We start from the raw sequence: 13962 nt of genomic DNA on the forward strand, positions 1-13962 counted from the left end.
TTTGCTGACATGCAGAACATATCCATCTGCTGGAATCCATCCCAACGGATGGATCCGCTGGTCTGTATAGACTCATCGGATCCATCCGTCCAAAGGGATCCCCCGCATGCGTCGTAATGATTCGACGCATGCCTGGAATTCCTTATATGACAGTGTCGCGCACGTCGCCGCGTCATAATCGCGGCGACGGCGCGACACGTCATCGCCAGAGGATTTCGGCGCGGATTTCAATGCGATGGTGTGTACACGCCATCGCATAGAAATTCGCGGAAATCCTCGGATCCGCTGGACCGTATCCGCGGATAAATCCTCCCGTGTGTATGGGGCCTTAGTGTTGAGCCTCCTCTACAATTCCTCACTCCTCCTCTGACCCAGGTTGCCAACCGCCCATATAAAAACGTAGGCCCGGATTCACAAAGCACTTACGCCAACGTATCTCGAGATACGCCGCGTCAGTGTAACTATGCGCCGTCGTATCTGTGCGCCGTGCCCACAATCTGAGATACGCCTAAAAATAGGCTTCCTACGCCGTCGTATCGTGGGCGCATATTTACGCCGGGGCGCATTTCCCGCTCCCATTGATTGTCTATGCACATATGCAAATGAGGGAGATACGCCGATTCACAAACATACTTGCGCCCGGCGCATAATATACGCGGTTTGCGTAAGTCATACGTCCGGCGTTAAGTTATTCCCCATATAGGAGGCGCAACTCATGCTAAAGGTATGGACCAGGAAACACAAGCCGTCGTATTTTACGTCGTTTACGTAGTACGTGAATAGGGCTGGGCGTAGGTTACGCACACGTCGTAGTCAGTGATCCGTCGTATCTTAGGGAGTAGTCCCGACGCGATTCTGAGCATGCGCACTGGGATGCGTCCACGGGACGGCGCAAGCGCCGTTCGTTTTAAGTACTTCTATGACGCTTGGCCCATCATTTGTATGGGGTTAGCCTAAATAGCATGGCTCACGCCCACTTCTACCTACCCCAGCTTACGCCGAGGAAACCCAGCATATCTTTAAGAGCGAGTGGGAGCAAGTGCTTTGTGAATCCAGTGCTTGCCTCTGTGCGCTGCGTCGGCGTAGCGTATATTAGATACGCTACGCCGGCATAAATATGCTCCGATGTATGTGAATCCGGGCCTTAGTACACAGGTGTATGCCGTCATCCTATGTATTGTGGGGGATAGCAATGTGTGTTAGACTGGCCATGCACGAGTCAAAATACCGCCAGGCATGAAAATAACTGACCTGATCCACCTCCAGTGTGTGGATATGTTGTAGAAATTTTATGAAGATGTATTTAATATGTATTGTCATAGTGTTGCCCCGTGTTAATACTCCCGGGGCTGACTGGGGCAGACTGATGCTGGTTGAGTCCCGTCTGGTAGTGGAAAAAGTCTTGAGATTGGAGAGAGGTGTTTGCAGAGTGGGGGTATGTCCGCCCGCGAAGGGGCCCCTGTTCATTGCACAGACGATCGTCTGGAGGGGATATGTTCGCTCTGCAAGGACATTATCGGTTATAGGCGGATGTATGCTCTTGTCTCTGCTGTGTCTGATCAGCATGGTCGGGGTTCGCAGCATACACCTGCAGATAGCCTGCCATCCCCAGGAACAGTAGTATAATCCAGGTATGCATTGTTCTCTGGAACAGCACAGAATAAGGATTCCTATCAGCGATAATAAAGGAGCTTTTGGGTTTTCATGATCGGAGACGGAGTCTATGTTTGTTTAGCTTCCATGCACCCTGTCTCTGCTCAGACACATCCATAGAAAATCTTTAAAGGGGAGTTCCAGGCGTTTTTTAATGTTTATTAAAAGTCAGCAGCTACAAAAAGTGTAGCTGCTGGCTTTTAATAAACATGCACTCACCTGCTCCACGGTCCAGCGACGCACCGGCCGGAGCTCCGCTCCTCTCTACCCCTCCCCGGCCGGCGTCCTCATTGTTAGTGTGGGCACCCGGCCGTGACAGCTTTCGGCTTCACGGCCGGGCACTCACTACGCGAGTGGCGCCGCGCAACATGATTGACCAGGCGATCGCCTGGGACCTGTCACGTGTCCCAGGCGATCGCCTACAGGGAGGGGCCGCCAAAAGGCGATATGACGTATCACCTTAGCAGGCCCTGGGCAGAAGGAGGAAGTGGGACAGGATGTCCCACTCCTCCTGAAGCCCCCACTCCACATCCCCCCCCCCCCAAAAAAATGACATGCCAAATGTGGCATGTAAGGGGGTGAGGAGTGGATTAAGCGGAAGTCCGCTTTAAGGCCCCTTTCACACTGAGGAGTATTTCAGGCATTTTAGCGGAGGTCTGGCAGCAGGGTGAATATGTGTGGATGATAGTAACTAGTAGCAACCATCTAAGTAAATATAATATACCTTCCTATCTATTTACTAATGTTAGCAGCATGAGGATTAATTATGGTCAATGTTAAATGAGAGAATTTAGCGCTGCTTTACATTATCTTACCTCTGCATTCAACACATTCTTCTCTGACAGCTGGCTCAGGACGGCATGCGTGTCTATGTTTCCCAAAATATTCATCAGGTCATCTTTATAGTAATCAAATATCATCCTCACTGAGGAATCCGGGTATTCATGCATCTGCTGGCACAACCTCTTAATGTCCTCTAGAAATTTACAGAAAAAATAAATACTTTTAGGGCCACAGTTCACACCAGACGCAGTTTCGTGTGCACAGAGGCGGCTCTTTAATTAGGCGGTCGCCTAAGGCCTCGAACTCACAGGGGCCTCGCGGCCGCCTAACTTGCCCAATGCATTACCCCAGTTTTGAGGAACAGGGGACTTTAACGCTGCTGTGCTCAGCAGAGTTGAGAGCCCTGACTCAGGAGCGGGGCCACCAGACAACCAAGTGAATATCGGTGACACCGCCCCTTGTGATGTCAATGACCCAGCATGCCCTCAGTCAATGAGGTCACAAGGGGGCGGGTTCACCAGGTGACATCACCGAGTGGCCCCCACCCCAAAGTTATTAAAAAGCAGGATCTGGGGGCCACCATGTTAAAGGGGGCTTCCAGATCCCGCTAAGCCCTCTGCCCGAAGACCCCCACAACCACCGGCCAGGGGTGTCGGGAAGAGGCTCTTGTCCTTGAATTATTTTTCCCGTCATGGGCGTGAGAGGGGCCCCATGTCAAGTTTTGCCTAAGGCCTCACAAAGCCTAGAGCCGCCTCTGCGTGTGCATTTTTCTGCACTAAAAATGCATGCACAAGCCCGGATTCACAAAGCACTTTCACCGACGTATCTCGAGATACGCCGCGTGAGTGCAAATATGCGCCGTCGTATCTATGCGCCGGATTCAGAAACTAAGATACACCTGAAAATAGGCTTCATCCGACCGACGTAACTTGCCTACGCCGGCGTAGAGTGGGCACATATTTACGCTGGTCGTATTTGGCGCTCCCATTGATTTTCTATTCACATATGCAAATGAGGGAGATACGCCGATTCACGAACGTACGTGCTCCCGGCGCAGTGCGCGTAAAGTCATACGTCCGGCGCAAAGTTATGCCCCATAAAGGAGGTGTAACTTAGCAGCATCCATGCAAAGGGAACACAAGCCAACGTATTTTACGTAGGACGTGAATAGGGCTGGGCGTAGGTTACGTTCACGCTGTAGGCAGTGATCCGGCGTATCTTAGGGAGTAGTTCCGACGTGATTCTGAGCATGTGCACTGGGATGTGTCCACGGGACGGCGCATGCGCCGTTCGTTATACGTATCTGTCTGGCGCTCGGCACCTCATTTGCATGGGGTCACGCCTCATTTGCATGGCTCACGCCCACTTCCACCTACGCCGGCTTGGAATACATGGAAAACAATGTGCATGCATTTTTATTTTTTTTGCTAGCCGCATCTTTGGAGCGGTGAGAGGAGAGGGGTGTTTACCGCTCTTCCACCTCTCCTTCCCATTGAAAGCAATGGGAAAGAGCGGCTATACCGCTGGCCATGCGCCTCTGCAGAGGCACATTGCCAGCGGTATTAACCCTTTTTCGGCCGCTAGCGGGGGATAAAACCGCACCGCTAGCGGCCGAATACCGCCACAATTCCGACGGTAAAGTGCCGCTAAAAAATTATTAGAACACGCTATTCTCTGATTGGATGAGGCGGTGTCAGGAATCAAAATGCATTTTTATTTACCATGGTGGACGTCTCTTTTCTGGTGCCGCTTCATCCCTCCGGTTGTGTGCAGCCGATGTCAGGTCATCACAACAGACACCTAAACACAACATAATACTTTATATGTACTCAACTTTTATTCCCCAGCATATATACTGTCACTAGCCGCGCAGAGCCTCTGATGCCGGGGGGACATACAGGGACCGTTTATGTACATGGGCCAGACGGGTAGCAGTTAAATATGATATTTTTTGTTCTTGGGTTTGGATACAATTGACCCCGTATGAATACACTTCTACATAACCCTCTACGGCACCACTTCTGCGAGTGAAGATCAGTGATCACAGCTGGAGTCACCTCCCCTCGACATGAAGTCAGCATGCCCCTCTAGAGTACTACTGGCCCATGTAGGTGACATGCAACCCGGGAACTCACATTTAGGGGCGGACTGACCATTCGGGCACTCGAGGGCCCCATGCCACTAGGGGGCCCCCATCAGGGTTGCCAGCCTCTCCAGTACCTTTTCTGTGTGTGTATGTGTATTCTGTGTGCATGTATACTGTCTGTGTGTCTGTATGTATACTGTGTGTGTATATTGTGTATGTACGATATACTGTGTGTGTATTCTGTGTGTATGTATACTGTGTATTCTGTGTGTATGTATACTGTGTATTCTGTGTGTGTATGTATACGGTGTATTCTGTGTGTGTATATATACTGTGTATGTACATGTATTCTGTGTGTGTGTGTGTGTGTGTGTGTGTGTGTGTGTGTGTGTGTGTATGTGTATTTTGTGTGTATGTATACTGTGTGTGTGTCTGTATGTGTATTCTGTGTGTGTATATTGTGTATGTATACTGTGTGTGTGTGTGTGTGTGTGTGTGTGTGTGTGTGTGTGTGCAGGGCTTTTTTTCAGGGGGAACTTGGGGGAACTCAGTTCCACCACCTTTGGCTCAGACCCTTTGGTTTCTGCTCACTACAATCACTTGTAAACACAGAAGTCTGGTTTCTGTGCTTACAAGTGACAGCTCTGCACTCTGTGTGTAACCCCCCCTGAACTCTCCACTCTGTATGTAATGCAATCCTGGTATGTAATGCCCCTTTAAGACCCTTCTACTGTTTGTGAAATCTGAACGGGGTCGTGGTTGAGTTCCTGCACCTATTTTCTGAGGAAAAAAAAGCTCTGTGTGTATGTGTATCCTGTGTGTATGTATACTGTGTGTGTATATTGTGTGTGTGTATTCTATGTGTATGTATACTGTGTGTGTATATTGTGTGTGTATTCTATGTGTATGTATACTGTGGCCCAGATTCCTAAAGGACTTACGACGGCGCAGCGCCATGTACGCCGTCGTAACTTCCTGTTTGTGGCACATTAGTATATGTGAGGGGGGAAACTTTTCAAGATGGGTGGTTACCATGGTGGCCATTTTGAAGTCGGCCATTTTGAATCCAACTTTTGTTTTTTTCAATAGGAAGAGGGTCATGTGACACATCAAACTTATTGGGAATTTCACATGAAAAACAATGGTGTGCTTGGTTTTAATGTAAAACTTTTTTTTCATGAGTTATTTACAAGTTTCTCTTTGTTTACAAAGTATATTACAGGAGATGGTCAGAGACTGCAGATTTAAATTACAGCAGATGGTCAGAGACTGCAGATATATATTACATGAGATGGACAGAGATTGCAAATATATATTACATGAGATGGTCAGAGACTGCAGCCATATTATAGGAGATGGTCAGAGACTGCAGCCATATTATAGGAGATGGTCAGAGACTGCAGCCATATTATAGGAGATGGTCAGAGACTGCACACATTATTGATTCAGAAGATGGTTTAGAGTCTGCATTTAAAGCTGAACTCAGTGTACAGGTATATAGTTTTGCAGGGTTGCTCCACTCTATTTAAACCATCTCTGTTAGTCAGTCTTTTTCCTTTGAAAGTACAACCAAGTGACAGAAGAAATAATAGGGATAGGCGGCACGGATGGGCAGGGATAGGTGGCACGGATGGGCAGGGATAGGTGGCACGAATGGGCAGGGATAGGCGGCACGTATGGGCACTGATAGGTGGCATGGATAGGCACTGATAGGCGGCATGGGTGGGCACTGATAGGCGGCATGGGTGGGCACTGATAGGCGGCATGGATGGGCATAGATGGGCACTAATGTGTTGTACTAATGGATGCCAATTAGTGCCAAACAATGCCTGCCAATCAGTGATGCCCATTGTGGGCACTGATTGGCATCCATTGTGGCACTGATTGGCATCCATTATGTGTCATCCCTGGTGGTCTAGGGTGGCATACCTTTGATTTAAATCCCTGGTGATCTAGTGCAATCCCTGGTGGTCCAGTGGGCATCCCTGGTGGTCCAATGGGCATCCCTGGTGGTCCAGTGGGCATCCTCAGGGGGGGCTGTGCTGATAATCGATCAGCACAAACCCCCCTGTAAGAGGAGCAGCCAATCGGCTCTCCTCTACTCGCGTCTGACAGACGCGAGTGAGGAAAAGCCGATTACCGGCTTTTGCTGTTTACATCGTGATCATCCGTGATTGGACACGGCTGATCACATGGTAAAGTGTCTCCGTGAGAGACACTTTACCTAGATCGGTGTTGCGGGGTGTTGCGGGGGCGCGCAGTGGCTCAGAATCCTGAGGACGTCATATGACGTCCAGTCAGGATTCTACAACCACTTTGCCAACGTCAATCTGTCATTGGCAGGCGGCAAGTGGTTAATAAACAGCATTGCAGAATATACAGTAATAAGCAATGATTATGCACAAGTACAGAAGCCCATCAGATGTAGCTGATGACATTGTAAGGTACAGTTTGATTGGCTGCTGTGGATAACAAGTAACAACACTATTTGGCACATGGCTACTTTACTAAGTAAAAAATCCTGACACTCACACAGCAATCTAATACAAGTGTACTGAGTGACTTGCCATCCTCTGGACCTTGTATATCAGATGTGTACAGTCTATAACAGAGACACTCACCTGGAAAACTTCATACAGCAGTTTAGTGCACAGATTGCAAATCATTGTAATCTGGATGAAGGGCTCAGGGCATGGAATTCCCTGTTCTGGGAGCAGAAGAAGCTGTGACAGGAGCTTCCCCTGCTGAGTCCTGATAGCCTCTTCTGGCATGGCAGAGTCTGGAGAGCGTTAGGCGCGGAGGAGGAAAGTAAACAAACTCCTCCTCTGCTTTGCATGCTGGGGAGAGTCGGGCTGTGAGGTCACTGGTTGTTAGATGCCAGGCGGCCCTAGCAACCAGAGTCTCAGGTGGAGCTAGAGACAGAGCGAGTGGCAGTACTACCGCAGGGTTTGCTTGCTCTGTCAATTCCATTCCGGGACACTCAATTGTCCCGCAATGAAGGTGCCCGGGAACCCGGGACAGACCTGCTAATTGCGGGACTGTACCGGGCAATCCAGGACACGTGGGCACCCTACCGGGGGCCCTATAATCTCCTATTGCCCGGGTGGCCCCATAATCTCCTATTGCCCAGGGGGCCCCATAATCACCTATTGCCCGGGGGGCCCCATAATCACCTATTGCCCGGGGGCCCCATAATCACTTATTGCCCGGGGGCCCCATGAGTTGTCAGTTCCCCCCCGGCTCACACTGCAATGCATTTGTGTGAAACAGACGGAAATCATAAAACTTCCTATTAGATTTGGATGGAATTCATAGGGGAAAAACGTTACTTTGGTGCATGATGGGAAATATCAGTCTATGGCAGTGGTTCTCAACCTGGGGGTCGGGACCCCCTCGGGGGTCAAATTATGATTTTTCAGGGGTCACCAAATCCTGGGTTGTTCCTGAAGCCCGCACCACTCTCCCAGCCTTTTTGCAGCTGCCCAGTGTGTGGCCGCCCAGCTGGGCTGTTCCCGGAGCCCGCGGCCGCCCACACGGCCTCTTCGCAGCCGCCCATTCAGATCACGGCATGGCTGGGGGGGTAGAGACTAGAGGTCAGATGACTGGTGAGGAATGTGAGGTGGGAGGGGCTGGAGGAGACCCTATCTCCTGATTTCAGCAAAGGTGTCACTGCTTCGAGACACCACCGACCCGGAGACACAGTGAGTAACACTACCTGTGGTAAGAGTTCCCATTAAAAGTCCCCACTACAGTTCTCAGATCAGCAGATGACCTTCATCAAGAGCACCTAAGTTGGCTGATCAGAACTCCCCCCAGCACTGCCACTGATCCCAACTCCCCACCAGCACTGCCACTGATCCCAACTCCCCACCAGCACTGCCACTGATCCCAACTCCCCACCAGCACTGCCACTGATCCCAACTCCCCGCCAGCACTGCCACTGATCCCAACTCCCCACCAGCACTGCCACTGATCCCAACTCCCCACCAGCACTGCCACTGATCCCAACTCCCCACCAGCACTGCCACTGATCCCAACTCCCCACCAGCACTGCCACTGATCCCAACTCCCCACCAGCACTGCCACTGATCCCAACTCCCCCCACCAAGGAGTAAGAGAAGGAAAAAAATAGAGAATACATGGAAGGGAGAGGAAAAGAGGGGGAGGAAGAAAGAAAAAGGGTGAGAGAGAACAAGAAAGATGGCAAGAGAGAGGGATGGGGAGAAAAAAACAAGAGATTAGGATAGAGAGAGATAAAAGGGAAAGAAGGGAGAACGAAGAGAAAGAGTGGTACATGCTAAAATGTACCATATGAGGTTTTAATACTGAGTGGAGGGGACTCAGGGAGCGCTAAATGTCCGTGGGTTAGGGGCGTAAATTACTTGTCTTGCCTTGCCTGCTGACAACCCACGCTATGAAAATAATTTTACTGTTAGGGGTCCCCACAACTTGGGAAATTTTATCAAGGGGTCACGGTAGGGTGACCACATTTCCAAACTGCCATTCAGGGACACCCCCCCCCCCCCCTTCCTAAAAAAAGATAACTTTTTATAAAAAAAAATTGTGCCCCCCCCATGGTTTTTACCGGTACATCCTGGGACCTGTAGTTCTTCACTAGTTGGGGGGGGGGGGGGGGGTCGCATCTTCAGCTCTGAGGGGTTCATGGTGGGACCTGTAGTCCTTCACTTTTGGGGGTCACATTCCCCCCAAAAGTGAAGGACTACGAGTCCCAGCATGAACTCCTAAAATACAAAGATGTGACCCCCCCCCCCCCCAATTTGAAGGACTACAACACCCAGCATGAAACCCCTGAGATCTAAGGGTGTGATCTCATAGATTTCACAGGTGTATGCTGGGACCTGTAGTTCTTCACTCTTTGGGGGGCAGGGGGTCTCATATCTTCAGCTCTGGGGGGGGGGGTCATGCTAGGACCTGTAGTCCTTAACTTTGGGGAGGTCACACCCCCCTAAAGTAAAGGACTACAAATCCCAGCATGAACCGATGATATCTAAAGATGTGACCCCCATCCCCCCCAATTTTGAATCTCCCAGCATGAACCCATGAGATCTAAGGGTGTGACCCCATAGATTTCACAGATCTATGCTGGGACCTGTAGTTCTTCACTAGTTTGGGGGGGTGTTACATCTTAAGCTCTGAGGGGTTGATGCTGGGACCTGTGTCAGTTTCATTCCGGGACACTGTATTGTCCCAGAGTGAAGGTGCCCGGGACAGACCTGCAGAATGCGGGACTGTCCCGGGCAATCCGGGACACGTGGTCACCCTAGGTCACGGCACTAGAAAGGTTGAGAACCACTGGTCTATAGGATCCCCCCCCCCCCACCCCCTATATATAGAACACATTCCCCCTTGTATCATATATAAAATAATGGAGATACGTCTCACCTCACTGCTCCGTCCTCCGCCAACACTGACAAGGAACAGGAAAGTCCCAACTAGAAAAACAAGTCCAGGGCCGAGGACTGATTTCTTAACTATTTCATCATCAGAGCGTTGAATCCACACAACTCCTATCCAGCCTGAAAGACTTTTTCTTTCCATTCTACATGTATACTAAAATACACTTCCTTATTATTGTCCTATAGAATACTTATACTTCTCTAAAAGCAAGGGACCAGGAGAATACAATGTTGGTAGTTAACCACTTCCATACCGGGGGGGCACTTACGCACCTTCCTGCCCAAGCCAATATTCAGCTTTCAGCGCTGTCGCACTTTGAATGACAATTGCGCGGTCATGCTACACTGTACCCAAATGAATTTTTTATAATTTTGTTCCCACAAATAGAGCTTTCTTTTGGTGGTATTTGATCACTTATGGGATTTTTATTTTTTGCGCAACAACTGTTATTTTTTTTGTAAATAAGTAAGTTTTCTTCTTCAATTATGGGCACTGATGAGGTGGCACTGATGGGCACCGATAGGCGGCACTGATAGGCGGCGCTGGTATGCTGCACTGATGTGCATTCATAGGCGGCACTGGGCACTCTTTGGCGGGACTGATGGGCACTCATGGGTGGCACTTATGGGTGGCACAGATGGGCACTGATAGATGGGCACTAAGAGGTGGCACTGATGAACACTGAGGGGTGGCACTGATGGCATTGCTGGGCATCATTACAGTCAGTGCCCATGTTGCCAGTCAGTGCCCATTTGTGGGCACCGATTGGCATCAATTGTGTTTATTTTTTTTGTTCTATTGTTTTTTTTTTTTTTTGCTCCATTTGGCAACCGGGAAAACCGGTCGTGCGTTTCCGTCAGAAAAAACTGCGATGAGAGCTTTTCGTCGGGAGTCCTTACCATGTGTATGCTCCATCTGACTTTTTCCCCACAGGACAACTGCCGAAAAAAAAAAAAAAAAAAAAAGAGAGCAGGATCTCTTTTTTCCCCGTCAGGAAAAATTCTAGCGGGAAAACCGTTTGTCTGTATGCTTTTCCAATGGAAAAAAAAAAAACGCGCATGAGAACTCTCTGCACTTGTTAGAAAGATCGTGAAATGCTGTTTTGAAGATCGGGAAGGAAAAAAGATCGCGATTCCAATTCTTCGCGATTAATCGTGCAGCTCTATGCTATGGTTAAACCTTGGTTTGAGAGCGTTTTGCAAGACAAGCTAAAATTTTTAAATACATTTTGACTTGATATACAAGCGATGCCTTGGTATACAAGTAGCGTCACAACTGAGTTTAAAAGAGAAGAGAGGCGCCTCTTATGCTGCGTACACACGCTCGGAAATTTCCGACAACAAATGTTCGATGGGAGCTTGTTGTCGTGTGTAGGCTCCATCGGACATTTGCCGTCAGAATTTCCGACAACAAAAATTTGAGAGCTGGTTCTCAAATTTTCCGACAACATAACTTGTCGTCGGAAATTCCGAGCGTGCGTACACAATTTCAACGCACAAAATTCTACACATGCTCGGAATCCAGCAGAAGAGCCGCACTGGCTATTGAACTTCATATTTCTCGGCTCGTCGTTCGCCTTGTACGACACTATAGGCAGGCCCGGATTTACTCCCTTTACTCACTTCCACCATGGCTCCTAAAAGGGGCATTTTTTTTATTGCATTTTAGGGTAAATATGAGATGTGACGTCTTTTTGACCCCCAGATCTCATATATAAGAGGACCTGTTTTTTCCATTACAGGGTATGTTTACATTCCTTGCAATTGGAATAAAAGTGACACAACTTTGAAAGAACAGTGTAAAAAATTAAAATACAAAAATTAAAATAAATAAGAAAAATAAAAAAATGTAAACGCGCCCCGTCCCGCCCGAACTCGCGCGCAGAAGTGAACACATACGTGAGCAGCGCCCGCATACGAAAACGGTGTTGAAACCACACATGTGAGGTATCTCCGCAATCGGTAGAGCGAGAGCAATAATTCTAGTCCTAGACCTCCTCTGTAACTCAAAACATGCAACCTGTAGAATTTTTCTTTTGGAAAACTTAATTTTTTTATTGGATTTCAATATTATCTAACAGAAAACAAAAAAAAAAAAAACATGCATTGTTATAGAAAGCGTATATCTGGTGAACTGTCTACATACATTGTTGCCGGCTGAAAAACTTGGTTGAGGCATGTAAAACAGATAGACAAAAACAGCAACCAAGCAATTAAGTGTGATTTAGAGTTTCTGTATTCCAACTAAGTTTGGACTTGTTCAAGTGCGTTTCCATAACAAGGGGGGAGAGAAGACGTAGTAAGAAAGTTAGGGAGAGAGTCAAGGAGGTTAGAGAGAGTGGGAAGAATGAGAGGGAGAAAGAATAGTGGGAGGGGAAGGACAGGAGAGGACAGTGGCGGCTGGTGCTCAAAATTTTTGGGGGGGTGCAAACAAATTGAAAAAAAAAAAAACATCATCTGCAGCCACTGTGCCCATTAAATGCCGCCAGTTTGCCCCTCAAATGCAGCCAGTTTGCCCCTCAAATGCAGCCAGTTTGCCCCCTCGCCCGGCACTTACCTTTCTCGGGTCAGTGCCGTCCTCCTCCGAGTCCTCGATATCTTCACCCATCCTCGATGTCATCTCTGCTGATGGGCATCCAATCACAGCACCTGTCGATTCAGCCAATCAGATGCCCTGTAACTAGACCCGGTGCACCCGATTGGCAGAGAGGCGGGTCAATGTTGGGGAAGCGATTCCCTAACACAGCATTGTTTAAACAGAGGGCGCACAAGCTGTGCGTTAACCATTTGGAAGCCGAAGCCCAAGGCTCTAATCAGGCACTTCCAAAACACCCCCACCGCTGTAATTCAGATGGCCGGCGCTCAACAGTAGGCCGGACACCTGAATAGTGGGCGGCCGCGGCAACAATAAGTGGATTCATGCAATGCAGGAATGAATCTATTGTTGAGTGACGGGTGCAGGAGAGAGGGGGTGACGCTCCTGCGCCCACTACAGACGCACCACCACTGGGAGAGGACAACCACCCACCCCCGGGCTTCCTTACAGCCTGGGGGATATTAACCACATGCCACCGCCCAGAGGAAAAAAAAAACAAGTTCAGCTGATTGTGGGGGCTTCCAACATATCCCACAACTCCCATACCCGGTTGTGTGTATCGAGCGTATTGTTTAGGGAAGCTGTCAGATATTCCATGCGTTTGACGTCTCTGATCCTGGAGTGCAATTCAAACAGAGAGGGGAGTTCCCTCCTTTTCCATTTCAGGGCTGACAAATATCGCCCAGCCGTTAGCACCCGAGCCAAGAGTTTTTTTAGAGGATTTGGAAAAAGAAGAATGAGGTGGGAGGCCAATTTTAGGGTCGAATGGCACCCAGGAACCAAAGATGGAATGGAGAAGAGAGCGCACTGTCTGCCAGTAGGGGACGATCAGTGGGCAGGTCGAATAGGTATGATATAGCATCCCTAAATCTTTACAACAGCGCCAACAGCGGCGATCGGCATAGCGTGCGACCAGATAGGCTGCTATGCGTTCAAGGGTATATCCTCACCCAAGGCCTGCTCCCACTTTCGCATATAGGCATGCCGGGGTCCAGTTGGTGACATATCCATGACCAGGAGCTGATAGTTTCGCGATATCATACCTATAGGGGACGAGCCCTCTAAGGTGACCAGACTTTTAGATGAAATCCGGGGACATATTTTACTTTTTTTACTAGTAATGGCGACAATCAGCGTCTCTCTGCTCGCCACCGTCCGCCTCACAGCCTGTCAAGTCTGTGTACACATGGTCGGTCAAAACCGATGAAAACGGACTGAAGGACCTTTTCATCGGTCCAAACTGATCGTGTGTGGGCCCCATCGGTCAGTTATCCTTCAGTCCAAAAATGTAGAACTTGGTTAGTATGCAAAAGCATTGGTTAAAGGTCCACGCGTGCTCGGAGTCGAGTCGACGCATGCTTGGAAGCATTGAACTTCATTTTTTTCAGCACGCCGTGTTTTACGTCACCGCGTTCTGACACGATCGG

The 13962-nt window shown here is 49.0% G+C and overlaps 1 protein-coding gene across 1 annotated transcript in view; it reads right to left on the reverse strand.

The window, feature by feature from the left end:
* Nucleotides 1-10038, reverse strand: part of LOC120924669 (NACHT, LRR and PYD domains-containing protein 3-like) — a 54587-nt gene extending 44549 nt beyond the window's left edge. The window contains exons 1-3 of the mRNA XM_040335664.1: nt 9926-10038; nt 4158-4236; nt 2469-2629 (exon numbers count right to left, since the gene is read on the reverse strand). Coding sequence (XP_040191598.1) covers nt 2469-2629; nt 4158-4191 — 195 coding nt within the window. The 5' untranslated portion in view covers nt 4192-4236; nt 9926-10038. The remainder of the gene's footprint in view (nt 1-2468; nt 2630-4157; nt 4237-9925) is intronic.
* Nucleotides 10039-13962: the final 3924 nt, after the last annotated feature.

The sequence above is a fragment of the Rana temporaria genome, chromosome 1 (assembly GCF_905171775.1).
Source record: "Rana temporaria chromosome 1, aRanTem1.1, whole genome shotgun sequence".
In the NCBI taxonomy this organism is placed as follows: domain Eukaryota; kingdom Metazoa; phylum Chordata; class Amphibia; order Anura; family Ranidae; genus Rana; species Rana temporaria.